Source organism: Trichechus manatus, unplaced genomic scaffold, assembly GCF_000243295.1.
Source record: "Trichechus manatus latirostris isolate Lorelei unplaced genomic scaffold, TriManLat1.0 scaffold00343, whole genome shotgun sequence".
NCBI classification, from domain to species: Eukaryota; Metazoa; Chordata; class Mammalia; order Sirenia; family Trichechidae; genus Trichechus; species Trichechus manatus.
In genome coordinates, this window is record NW_004444279.1 from 568895 (window position 1) to 581853 (window position 12959).

At 44.1% G+C, this 12959-nt stretch overlaps 1 protein-coding gene across 1 annotated transcript in view; it reads left to right on the forward strand.

Annotated features, from left to right (window-relative positions):
* The first annotated feature begins 410 nt into the window (after window positions 1-410).
* Window positions 411-12959, forward strand: part of BST1 (bone marrow stromal cell antigen 1) — a 57248-nt gene continuing 44699 nt past the window's right edge. The window contains exons 1-4 of the mRNA XM_004390898.2: window positions 411-724; window positions 3039-3165; window positions 6077-6212; window positions 12684-12766. Coding sequence (XP_004390955.2) covers window positions 444-724; window positions 3039-3165; window positions 6077-6212; window positions 12684-12766 — 627 coding nt within the window. The 5' untranslated portion in view covers window positions 411-443. The remainder of the gene's footprint in view (window positions 725-3038; window positions 3166-6076; window positions 6213-12683; window positions 12767-12959) is intronic.

Below are 12959 nucleotides of genomic sequence, written 5' to 3' on the forward strand. Positions count from 1 at the left end.
CTGCCTTCTCATCTCACCTCCAGGCAGGAGCTGCCCATTTAGTCTCACATAGCTACTTGAGCTAAGAAGTCCACTGTTCACGAGTATAATTTTATGTCCCACAGTCCAGTCTAATCTTTGTCTGAACAGTTGGTCTCGGTAATGGTTTTAGTTCTGGGCTAACAGAGAGTCCAGGGGCCATGTCTTCTGGGGTCCCTCCAGTCTCAATCAAACCATTTAGTCTGGTCTTTTTACTAGAATTTGAATTCTGCACCCCGCTTTTCTCCTGCTCTTGTTTCTTCTGATGACTGAACTGTCTACACTTAGTCACCAACCTCACTTCCTCTGGGGCACTCTGTTGACACTGCCCTTATGGTGTACACAGGCCAAGAGTCAAGATTAGGCAAGAGCAAAAGACCTCACCCTGTGTCTTGGAGCTGAAGAAGGAAGGGGGTGATTTTAGGATGAGAGCCTGGCCTGGCCGGCGTCAGCTAGGGGAGCCGCCTTCCTGGAAAGGAGTTGAGTCTAGGCAGGAGGAGGCTGCAAGGGTCAAAGTCCCTACCATGGCAGCGTGGAGGTGCTCGCGGTCACTGCTGCTGCTGCTGCTGCTGCTGCTGCTGCTGCTGCTGCTGCTGGCGGCGGGCGTGGACGCCAGGTGGAGTGGGGAGGGCACCAGCCCGCATCTGCAGACCATCTTCCTGGGCCGCTGCAGTGAATACAGCAAGCTGCTCAGCCCTGAGCAGCGGTGAGCCAGGGTGGGATGGGGGTGAGAATGGGTGGGTGCGGGGGGAGACCTAACGAAGGGGTGGGTGAGAGGGAGAGACAAGGGTGAGGGGGACAACATGGGTGACCTGGAGGTGAGGATTGTGTGGGGAGTGGAGAGGGAGGATCTAAAGATGAGAGGGCAGGGTCTTGTCTAGAGGTGAGGGGTGCCTGTGTGTTTCAGAGGGAGGGTGGGGGTCTAGAGGTGAGAGGTGCATGTGGGGTTTGGAGGGAGGGTGGGGGTCTGGGGTGAGGGAGCATGTGCGTTTGGGAGGGAAAGTGGGGGTCTAAGGGTGAGGGGCATATATGTTTGGGAGGGAAGTCGGGGGTCTAGAGGTGAGGGTGTATGTTTGTGGGGAGGCGTTAAGAGGTAAAGGGGCTGTGTGTGGGAGGATGTGGAGGCTTAGACCTGAAGGGTGCTTGTGTGTGAGGTGGGAGTCTAGAAGTAAGAGCGGTGTGATGGCAGTGAGGAGGCTAGAGGGGAGAGATGCATGTGTGAGGGTGGGGCGTCTAGAGGTGAGAGAGCCAATGTGGGTGTGTGTGTATGTGTGAGCAAAAGAGAGAGAGAGAAAAGGGGGGGGGGGCTGGAGTCTCTAGGTATGTGTGGGAGGGCTGAGGAGGAGAGAGTCTAGAGGTGAAGGTTAGGTGGAGGCGAGTTTTGATGACTCACCTGAGTCTTAGCTAGAACCTGAAACCCTAGAATATGGTCTCTGGAATTCCATGAGTCCAGATATTTTGAAAATTCGTTTCAGATCCTCCAGTCTAAAAATTTTCTAAGTTTGCACTACAGGGGAAGTCAGCACAACTGGACTAAACCAACGCTAAGAAGTTTCCTGAATACAACCAAACACTTTGAGGGACAGAGTAGCAGGGGCAGGGATCTGGGGACCATGGTTTCAGGGGGCATCTAGGTCAATTCGCATAGCAAAGTTTATTAAGAAAATGTTCTGCATCCCACTTTGGTGAGTGGCGTCTGGGGTCTTAAAAGCTTGCAAGCGGCCATCTAAGATACATCAATTGGTCCCAACCTACCTGGAGTAAAGGAGAATGAAGAACACCAAAGTCACATGGAAAGTACTGGCCCAAGAGACAGAAAGGGCCACATAAGCCAGAGACTTCTTCAGCCTGAGACCAGAAGAACTAGATGGTGCCCGGCTACCACCAATGACCGCCCTGACAGGGAACACAACAGAGAGTCCCTGATGGGGCGGGAGAAAAGTAGGGTGAAGGACTCAAATTCTAGTAAAATAAACCAGACTTAATGGTTTGACTGAGACTGGAGGGACCCCAGAAGACATGCCCCCTGAACTCTCTGTTAGCCCCAAACTAAAACCATTCCTGAGGCCAACTGTTCAAAGAGTAGACTGGACTATGGGACATAAAATTATACTCGTGAACAGTGTGCTTCTTAGCTCAAGTAGATAACATGAGACTAAATGGGCAGCTCCTGCCTAGAGGTGAGATGAGAAGGCAGAGAGGGTCAGGAGCTGGTTGAATGGACACGGGAAATCATGGGTAGAAAGGAGGAGTGTGCTGTCACAGTATAGGGAAAGCAACTAGGGTCACATAACAATATATGTATAAATTTCTGTATGAGAGACTAACTTGAATTATAAACTTTCACTTAAAGCATAACAATAAACAAAAACTTTCTAAGTTTGAGTTTCACTATGCATGTTACTGGAGCCCTTGTGGCGCAGTGGTTAAGAGCTTGGCTGCTAACCAAAAGGTTGGCAGTTTGAATCCACCAGCCACTCCTTAGAAACCCTATGGGGCAGTTCTACTCTGTCCTATAGGGTCGTGATGAGTCAGAATCGACTTGATGGCAATAGGTATGTGTCTTACTAATTTTTATTTCTTCTTTTGACCTACTTTTTTAAGGTTTTCATAATGTCTGTTTCTTGTACCAGTTATTTTTATTGTGAAATATTTCAGAAAAATAAAAAAAAACCAGATTAATATAAGGAACACCTATGTTATTAAGCACCCAGCATTATAGCAGACTGCCACATCTTTCTCCCTCGGAGCAGCTGGTGGGTTTGAATGGCCGGCTCCTCCCCATAAAGATTACAGCCTTGGAAACCCTATGGGGCAGTTCTACTCTGTCCTATAGGGTCGCTATGAGCTGGAATCGACTCCCCAGCAATGGGTTTTTTTGAGTTTAGTTCTGCAGAGTCAATACGTGACAATTGCTTGTTAAGCCTTTGGAGCTCTTTGAGAGGAACAGAAATACCTCACAACACATTGTGATACGGGTTCTTTCTTTCTTTTTTTTTTTTACTTGTACTTTTGCACAGAGTCAAGAACTGCACAGCCATCTGGGAAGCTTTTAGCGTGGTGCTGGACAAGGATCCCTGTTCTGTGCTGCCCTCTGACTATGACCTTTTTATTAACCTCTCGAGGCACTCCATTCCCAGAGACAAGGTAACTCCACAAACATCACTGCGTAGATTTCTCTGTCTCTGTAGAGATGCAAAGGTCACTGGGTGGTGCAAATCGTTTGCACTCGACTACTAACATAAACGTTGGTAGTTTGAACCCACTCTGTAGCATCGTGGAAGAAAGACCCAGCGATCTGCTTCTATAAAGATTACAGCCAAGGAAACCCTACGGAGCTGTTCTACTCTGCAACACATGGCGTCGCCAAGAATCAGAGTCGACTCGACAGCAACAGGTTTGGTAGAGATGTGTGGTGCCTGGGTCAGGTATGAGGTTAGCTGACCCCAGAGACCCTACAGTGTCACCTCAACAGCAAGCAACAAATTCACAATGTATGTGTCAAGCTCTCTGGTGGGAAGGCAGCTCTGTTTTAACAGGGATCCTGGATGTCCTGTCCCTGTCGTGGTGGTTGGCAGAAGTCACTTTCCCAACTCAACAAGCCAGTGCAAGAATCACCTCGCGAACATGGCCACACCTTTCGCACTGGGCCTCCCCATCTGGCTATTTCTGAATGAATGACTTCCATCCTAACTGGCCCAAAAGGCCTGAACCATAATCCAGAAAACTCTCAACCTCAGTGTCCTCCCAGGAAACTAATTCCCCCTCTTAATTGGCTTTAAGATTATACTTTTTAGAGCAGCTGTGGTTCAGTGGTAGAATCCTCGCCTTCCATGTGGGAGACTTGGGTCGATTCCCAGCCACTATAACTTATGTGTAGCTACCACCTGTCTGTCAGTGGAAGCTTGCAGGCTGCTATGATGCTGAACAGGTTTTGGTGGAGCTTCCAGACTAAGGCGAAGAAGAAAGGCCTGGTGATCTACTTCCAAAAACCAGCCAGTGAAAACCCTATGGATCACAACAGCCAGATCTGCAACAGATCATGGGGATGGCTCAGGACCCGGCAGCATTTCCTTCCATTGTGCCTGGGTTCTCCATGAGTCAGGGGCTGACTCGATGGCAACTAACAACCACAACATTGTATCTATTCAGTTTCCTTTAGAAAGTACCAGTTTCCTTAAGAAAACCACATATCTATGTTCTTTTTTTTTATTGTTGTAGTTTAAGTGAAGTTTACATTTCAAGTTAATCTCCCATACAAAAATTTATACATACGTTGTTATGTGACCCTAATTGCTCTCCCTGTACTGTGACAGCACACTCCTTCTTCCCACCTCTGATTCCCCATGTCCATTCAACCAGCTTCTAACCCTCTCTGCCTTCCTATCTCACCTCCAGACAGAAGCTGCCCATTTAGTCTCTTGTATCTACTTGACCTAAGAGGCACACTCCTCACAAGTATCACTTTATGTCCCACAGTCCAGTCCAATCCCTGTCTGAAGAGTTGGCCTCAGAAATTGTTTTAGTTCTGGGCTGATAGAGAATCCAGGTGCCATGCTTTCTGGGGTTCCTCCAGTCTCAGTCAGACCATTAAGTCTGGTCTTCTTACTAGAGTTTGGGTTCTGCACCCCACCTTTCTCCTGCTCCATTAGGGACTCTCTGTTGTGTTCCCTGTCAGGGCAGTCATTGGTGGTAGCCAGGCACCATCTAGTTCTTCTGGTCTCAGGTTGATGAAGCCTCTGGTTTATGTGGCCCTTTCTGTCTCTTGGGCTACTACTTTCCTTGTGTCTTTGGTGTTCTTCATTCTCCTTTACTTCAGGTGGGTTAGGACCAATTGATGCATCTTAGATGGCTACTTGGAAGCTTTTAAGACCCCAGACGCCACTCACCAAAGTAGAATGCAGAACATTTTCTTAATAAGCTTTGTTATGCCAATTGACCTAGATGTCCCCTGAAAGCATGGTTCCCAGACCCCGCCCCCAACCCCTGCTACTCTGTCCCTCAAAGTGTTTGATTGTATTCAGGAAACTTCTTAGCTTTGGAGAAAACCACATATCTATGTTCTATCTGCACTCCTAGTTCTAATGCAATGAACATAAATGAGAAAATTTATGTAAAGTGCTTGCTTAGAACAGTACCTTTCATTTAAAGAAAGTGAGCAACGACCATTATTATTTTTCTAAGAATAATTCTGAATCTGATTTTTCCATTGTGCAGTATTTGTAAAGGTAGGCAAATGGAGCTGTGAGTTTCAAGGATATCATAGACTGAAAACATGATTTTTAAGTATATGTTGTATTTTGAACCTTGCTGCCTCTCGGTGTGTAAAAAGGGGAGCCTCTCTCTTCTCTAGTAGATGTGCTAGTTAGTGAACTCAGTAAATACTCACTGAGCTCCTTCTGTGTGCCAGGTATTATACTAAGGGTTGAGGATGCAACAGGGAAAAAAACACAGCCCCCGCCCTCTGGGAGCTTCCAGTCTAGGCATAGACTGATTGGATACTGAGGATCCAATGAGATAACAAATGGAACCTTGTTATTTGTATTCTTGTTATGTGAAAACACTTTGGAAACTATAAAGAATAATATAAAAGTAACGTGTTTTTGTGGCACTTTCCACTCTTGGAAATTCTTTTTGTGATTGCATATCATCCTAACAACAGCTATGAAAGAAGAGAAAGGGCTCATGATCCCCATTTTCCAGACGTCACAACTAAGGATCAAGGAAATGAAACGACTTGGTCGGATCACACATCAAGTACCTAACAGAGCCAGACTTCAAGCCTAGGTCCCTTCGTCTTTTTTAGTCCAGATATCTTTCCATGGATTTGTGCTACTGGGAAAATAACATTTGCATGATAACCCTTGTAATAAACAGAGGAGAGATGGTGGTACTCTTATAAAGGGTAAATAAAGACAAAATTAAAAAGGTTTAGTTGTGCAGCAAGTCAGAGGTGATTAGACAGTTGGGTTGCCTGACTTGTCTTGGTATTGTGCCTGAAAAATCTGTTTTGATTTTATTTTGCATTTGAATTTTGTTTTGTTTTATTTTCCCTCAGTCCCTTTTCTGGGAGAATAACCACCTACTCGTGACTAGCTATTCAGAGAATACCCGTCGCATTACGCCTCTGTGCGATGTTCTGTATGGCAGGGTTGGAGATTTCTTGAGCTGGTGTCGACAGAAAAATGCCTCTGGTAAGACTCCTGCACAAATATTAGAAAAATATTAACTCCTATTTACCACGCGTTTGCCATTTGTATATTCATTTATATAAATGTTTACATCCATTGATCTCATTTGTTTTCCCTAAAACCCTCTGAGGTAGATGGTAATAATAATACTAACAATAAATAATAATAAAGGGCACTTACTTTATGCTAGGTACTGTTCTAATCACTTTACATATATTAACTCATTTAATTCCTGTAAAGAGCCCTGGTGACGCAGTGGTTAAGAGCTCCGGCTGCTAACCAAAAGATGAGCAGTTCGAATCCACCAGCCGCTCCTAGGAAACCCTATGGGGAAGCTTTACTCTGTCCTGCAGGGTCATTATGAATCAGAATCGACTAGAAAGCAACAAGTTTCGTTCTTTTGGTTAATCCCTGCAACAGTCCCATAGGCTAGGTGCTGTTATAATCCCTGTTTTTACAAATGAGGAAACTGAGGCACAGAAAGGTCAAGAAACTTGCTCAGAGGTGCACCCCGGGTAAGCAGCAGAGTCAGGCAGTCTGACTTCAGAGCCCAGGATGTCAACCCTGCACAAGTCTGTGTCACTCTCCTAATTTTCCAGAGGGGGAAACTGAGGCTTAGGGAAGATAAGTAACTGGAAGTGGTAGGTCGGGATTCACCCCTGTTGTTCAGGTTTCAGACTGATTCTGCAGCCTGCACTCTTTAAATCCCATGTCGGACTGCCAGCAGATAATTTCAAGATTAAAATCACAAGAAAAAATAAAATCCCAAGAGTAGTCCTGCTAGTACTGAAAAACTCTCCTTAGTCACCCAATACCAGTACTAGGAGCGGGAAGCACAGCCCTTGCCCTCAGCGGCATATAGTCTTGTGGGGGAGACATTTACTGGAATGGTGGGTGCTCTGATGGAGAACAACCAGGATGAATGCTAAAGAGGAGGAGTTTATTCCAGGACATTGGGAAAGACTGCTGGCTGCTCATGGTGAGTCTCTAAGGATGAGCAGGAGGGAGTCCAGCAAGGAAGGAAGGTGGAGGAAGGTGTTCTCGTCATGCAGACGGGACATTCTGCCTCTTTGTGTATCAGAGTTACTTTAAGAGTTAATCTAAGCTCAGTTCTGTTTATTTTTCCTTCCTTCCTCCATCCACCCAATTAAAATTCTCTGAGTGCCTGTTATGTGCGAGGCCCCCTTCTAGACACGGGAAACACAGCAGAGAATAAAAAAAGGAAAATTATACCTCATCCTCACATTATAGAGAGGGGAGATAAGATGATAGACAGCTAAAATATATAGTATGCCGTATGATGCATAAGTGCTACAGAGAAAACGGGGAGAAATAGGGCTGTTGCAATTTTACACGGATGCCCAGGGAAAACCTCACTGCAAAGACCTGAAGAGAGCGATGAGGAGCATTTCCTGACAGAGGGAATAGCAGGTGCAAAGGCTGTGAGGTGGGAACATGTCTGGAAGATTTAAGGAATAGTGTCTTAGTTATCTAGTGCTGCTGTAACAGAAATACTCCAAGTGGGTGGCTTTAACAAACAGAAATTTAGTTTCTCACAGTTTAGGGGCTAGAAGTCCAAATTTAGGGCGCTGGCCCTAGGAGAAGCGTTTCTCTCGTTGTCGGCTTTGGGGCAAGGTCCTTGTCTCTTCAGCTTCTGTCTCCTAGTTCCTTGGAGATCTCCATGTGGTTTGGCATGTCTCTTCCCCCATCTGAGCTTGCTTAATCTCCCCACCAGTTGCTCCTCAGGAGAAAGATGTGGCAGTCTGCTTCCATAAAGATTGCAGCCTTGGAAACCCTATGGGGCAGTTCTACTCTGTCTTACAGGGCCTCTGGGAGTTAGAATCGACTGGACGGCAAGGGGTTTGGTTTTTGGTAAGAGACTGATTCAAAACACATCGTATACTAATCCTATCTCGTTAGAATAACAAAGACAACCCATTCCCAAAAGGGATTGTAACCACAGGCATAAAGGTTAGGATTTGTAACACGTATTTTTGGGGGACCCAATTCAATCCATAGCAAATAGCAAGGAGGGCAGTGAGTGAAGAGGAAAGCAGGGGGCTGTGAGGCACTGTGGGTCAGATGAAAGTGAGGACTCTGACTTTCACTGTGAATGAGATGGGAAGCCATTGTAGGGTACAGGTAAAATGGATGTGGCCCTTCTTTCAAAGATCAGTGACCAGGAAGCCTCAGTTTGATTATACTGCAGGGAGAATTGGTGGGGGGGGGGCTGCGGGGGCGATAAGGAGTCATGGCAAGCGTATATGAAGCATCATGGAGAAACCTTAGATGCTGGTTTAGAGTAAAACACAGAGGTTTATTAAGGATATAAAGAACAATTTGAATCTGAAATTATGTGGCTCATAGAAATGAAACCACAGAAGCACAATAATTACACAGACATTTTATGGAGTTCAGACAAAAAACAGGGCTTATAGTATTTTGATTGGTTTTCAGGCAAATTGGGAAGTTAGTGGGGGCTTTCTCACAGTGGAGCTCATCATTGATTGGATTAAACAATATCCGTGCTGACAGCTGGGTCAACAGACTGATGACAGGACAATGTCAGAATAGGGCTTCTTCCCAAAATTAGACAGCAAACAGGTTTGCTAGGCATTGATTAACTATTTTAAGACATAGGTTTCTTGAGATTTGACATAAACCAAACCCACTGACATTGAGTCAATTCCGACTCATAGCGACCCTATAGGACAGAGTAGAACAGCTCCATAGGGTTACCAGGGAGTGGCTGATGGATTCGAGCTGCTGACCTTTTTGTTAGCAGCAGAGCTCTTAAGCCCTGCGCCACCAAGGCTCCTGAGATTTGACATAGGGGACCGTAAAAATCATATAGGTGCTTGGCCGGAAGTAGCGAGGCTGAAGCAGGGTCCACGGGCTAAAAGGAACGTTTATATAAAAGTTTGTAAAGGGGTTATAGTTAATGCTGGAGTCCATTTTGTGCGAGCGTTTGTTAAAAGTTATAGTTAATCATTATGAAAGGTTCTAGAAGAAATGAAAGGACAAGCTGAAACTCATTGTTTCCTGTACCTAAACCAAAAAACCAAACCAAACCCGTTGCGTCAAGTTGATTCTGACTCATAGTGACCCTGTAGGACAGAGTAGAACTACCCCATAGGGTTTCAAAGGAGCAGCTGGTGGATTCCAACTGCCAGCCTTTTGGTTAGCAGCCAAATGCTTAACCACTGTGCCACCAGGGCCCCAAAACCAAACCTGTTGCCGTTCCATCGATTACAACTGATAGCGACCCTATAGGACACAGTAGGATTGCCCCAGAGGGTTTCCCAGGAGCAGCTGGTGGATTTGAACTGCCAACTTGTTGGTAAGCAGCCGAGCTCTTAACCACTACACCACCAGGGCTCCACTCCCATACCTCAGGGAGGGATATTCCATGAAGGTACTTTACCTTAACCAGCAAAGAGTCTATACTACAGGAAGGTTATTCTCTCAAAGGAGCCAAAGTCAGATGTTGCCAGGTAGTTCCCAAGGAAAGCTCCCCATAGTGACTAAATGGTACCTAGCCAACAAAGTCTCTTCAGATCAATCGTGTATTCCCATATGTTATGTTTCCTACCTTTGACAATGATGTAATTTTTCTTAATTTACTTCATTCTTTAACGGTACATTAGATACCCTGAATGTGATTCAGTGGATTCTGCTAGTCTCTTGTGCCAAGTGCACGCTGGCAGATCTCTCATTGAAATGATTGTCTTTGTCTCAGCTTGATAAAAATCTCTTTGATTAAATCTGAATCTGGGGTCTTTTTCTCCTACAACAGATTGTATAGTTGAAGCATTTCACAAACCCCAACCAAACCTGTTGCCATTGAGTTGATTTCAACTCATAGCAACCACATAGGGGTTTTACAAAGGAGAGGGTTAAATGAAGTGGGGAATTGGCTCCAATTGGATGCATGCGTATAGGGAGCAATGCAGGGGTTAGTTACAGGAGTGAATTATAGAGTTTGCGCCGGCATAAAGATTTACAGTTATAGTTATAAGATGCTTACTACACACATTCTCAGAAGTCATAAAAGTCTGGTTTGATATGAAACACTCCTTGGGATTGTCATGTCTGGTGTAAAACACCTTCCAAGGATTGCTTGGTGCTGGGCTTTGCGGTAAGCTTGGCGTCTGGACTCCCTCCTTAGACACATTCCTTCCACTTTTCATCTGGACTACAGGGTAAACATTCCTGCTAATAACCTACAGTTGCTAGGCAGATAACAGACCTGAAAGTCAGGCATTGCTAATTTCAGCTTTCAATGCTGCTGAATGTAGCTGGAACATGGATTTTTAGTTTATACATTTTACTCTGGTCAAAAAGGTTTGCTGGAAATTTTCTCTCTTACAGAAGAGAGAGGAATTTTCTAGAAATCCACAAGGGCCTTCCTTTCTCTGTTTTTATCTATGTTATCCTATCAGTGGTCTTTGTTTAAAAAGACAGTGAAGTGCAGTGGTTTGCATTAAACAAAGAATGGTTTGTTCACATCATGGAATCCTATGGAGCCACAAAAAATGATGATGGGGCTTTTCATTGACTGACCACGAAAGATGTTTGTGACAAACTTGTAAGTGAAAAGCCAAGTTATAAAACACTGCGATTGGTATGATACCATCCATATATATACATATATGTACATGTATATTTAATACATATATATACACACAATATACATGAACATATACACATAGAAAAAACATCAAGAAGGTAGCAAACCCCAATTATTAACAGTATTTTTTTTCTTATCCATATTTAATTTTTTTTTTTTTTTTTGGTAAATTGCGTATATTCCTAATGAGAATGTTTTTAAAATTTTTTAAAGAGAGAATTCCACAAGTAGGTAAATGATAATTAATAATAACAATGGTTGTTGTTGTTAGTTGCCATCAAGTTGATCTGACTTATGACAACCCCACATGTGCAGAGTAGAACTGCTCCACAGGGTTTTCAAAGGCATGACCTTTCAGAAGCAGATTGCCAAGAAGCCTCTAAGTAGGTTCAAACCGTCAACTTTTCAGCTAGTGGTCAAGTGCTTAACCATTTGTGCCACCCAGGGACTTCTATACCAATGGTTAGTGGTCTAAAAACAAGAAAGTATCAAATAGGCAAATACAGAAATTACTGTTAGGACGCATACCACCTTTAAGCCCTGGCTGTCAGAAATGGTGGGAGGAGCTCTAGGAAGCTCAAGATGTAGATTCTAGTCCTCCGTAACACTAACCAGCCATGGGACCTCACTAAGAGTCATAGATCTTCTCTGAGAAATTTGTGACATTGTCCTGGAGGATAATATCTTGAAATATTTCGAAGTCTAGAGTATCTAATTTAAAGAAGTAATTACCACAAAATTCTGTTCCTGTCATTAGTTATGGAATTAACTGTTCCATTTAGAAGAATACTCCTTAAAAGTGCTATAAATCATCACATTTGTATTCCCCTGTAGCACATCATTTCCCTTAAGAAAGTACAAATTTTACTCTGGTTGGGATACTCCCGAATACAATTTGTCAATGAGCACTTTCTCCTTTATAGAGCAAGTGGTGAACACATCCCACTACGTATCTGCTGAATTCTACCCTTGAAATTTTAAAAATTTAATACATTTTAAATATTTATAAAATTTCTGTTTTCCAAAACTATCACTTTCTTGGCCTGGTTTTCTTATAGTTACTTACTTCCAAGACCAGGAGTAACAATTCAATTTTTGGAAGAGGTACTTCTCCCAATGAAGCAAAGTTTTATTACTTCGCTAGAGCTGCTGTAGAGAAATAACCCAGCTAGCATCCTGATGCTAAGTGGGCAGCTAGGCTCACTCATTAACTAACTGCTTAGTTTCCTGCCTTCCTCACATTCTTGACTGAGCAAAATGACGAATGACCTCATATCATGGATTGGATAGCCGCTTACCAAGTCTTGTGGATTGCGTGGACAGAACCATGAATGTTAAACTTGTGTGCATTGTGCCAAATGCAGACTAAATACATTTTGTGGAACCAGCAAATGTTTTAAATAAGTCATTCCCTAATATAATCTTTAAGGGAGCCTGAGCCCTGGTGGCGCAGTGGTTAAGAGCTACAGCTGCCAACTAAAAGGTCAGCAGTTGGACTCCACCAGTCGCTCCTTGGAAACTATGGGGCAGTTCTACTCTGTCCTATAGGGTCACTATGAGTTGGAATCGACTCAACGGCAACAGGTTTTTTGGTTTGCTGCCACAATGATTAAGCACTTGGTTGCTAACTGAAAGGTCAGAGGTTCCAACTCACCAGCGGCTCCACAGGAGAAAAGACCTTGCGATCTGCTCCTGTAAAGATTACAGCCTAGAAAACCCTACGGGGCAGTTCTACTCTGTCCTATAGGATCTCGATGAGCTGGCATCGACTCGATGGCACAAAATAATGACAACAATATAATCTTTGAAATGAAATGTATTTGTCTATTTTTTTTTTTTTTTAGGACTCGACTACCAATCCTGCCCTACGTCAGATGATTGTGAAAACAATCCTGTGGATTCTTTCTGGAAAAGGGCATCCATCCAGGTAATCCTGGGCTGGGTGGCTGGGCGCAAGTTGGACCAGTGAACATGGAACAGATAGTTGAGAAACTGAGCCATTGGGTCATTACTTAACTTCTCTGGGCTTCCCTTTCCATTGTGGTAATGTGCAGATTCATTCTTTCTGCTATATAAGGTTGTGAGGATTCAAGGAGATAAACTACTTAATGCAGTGCCTG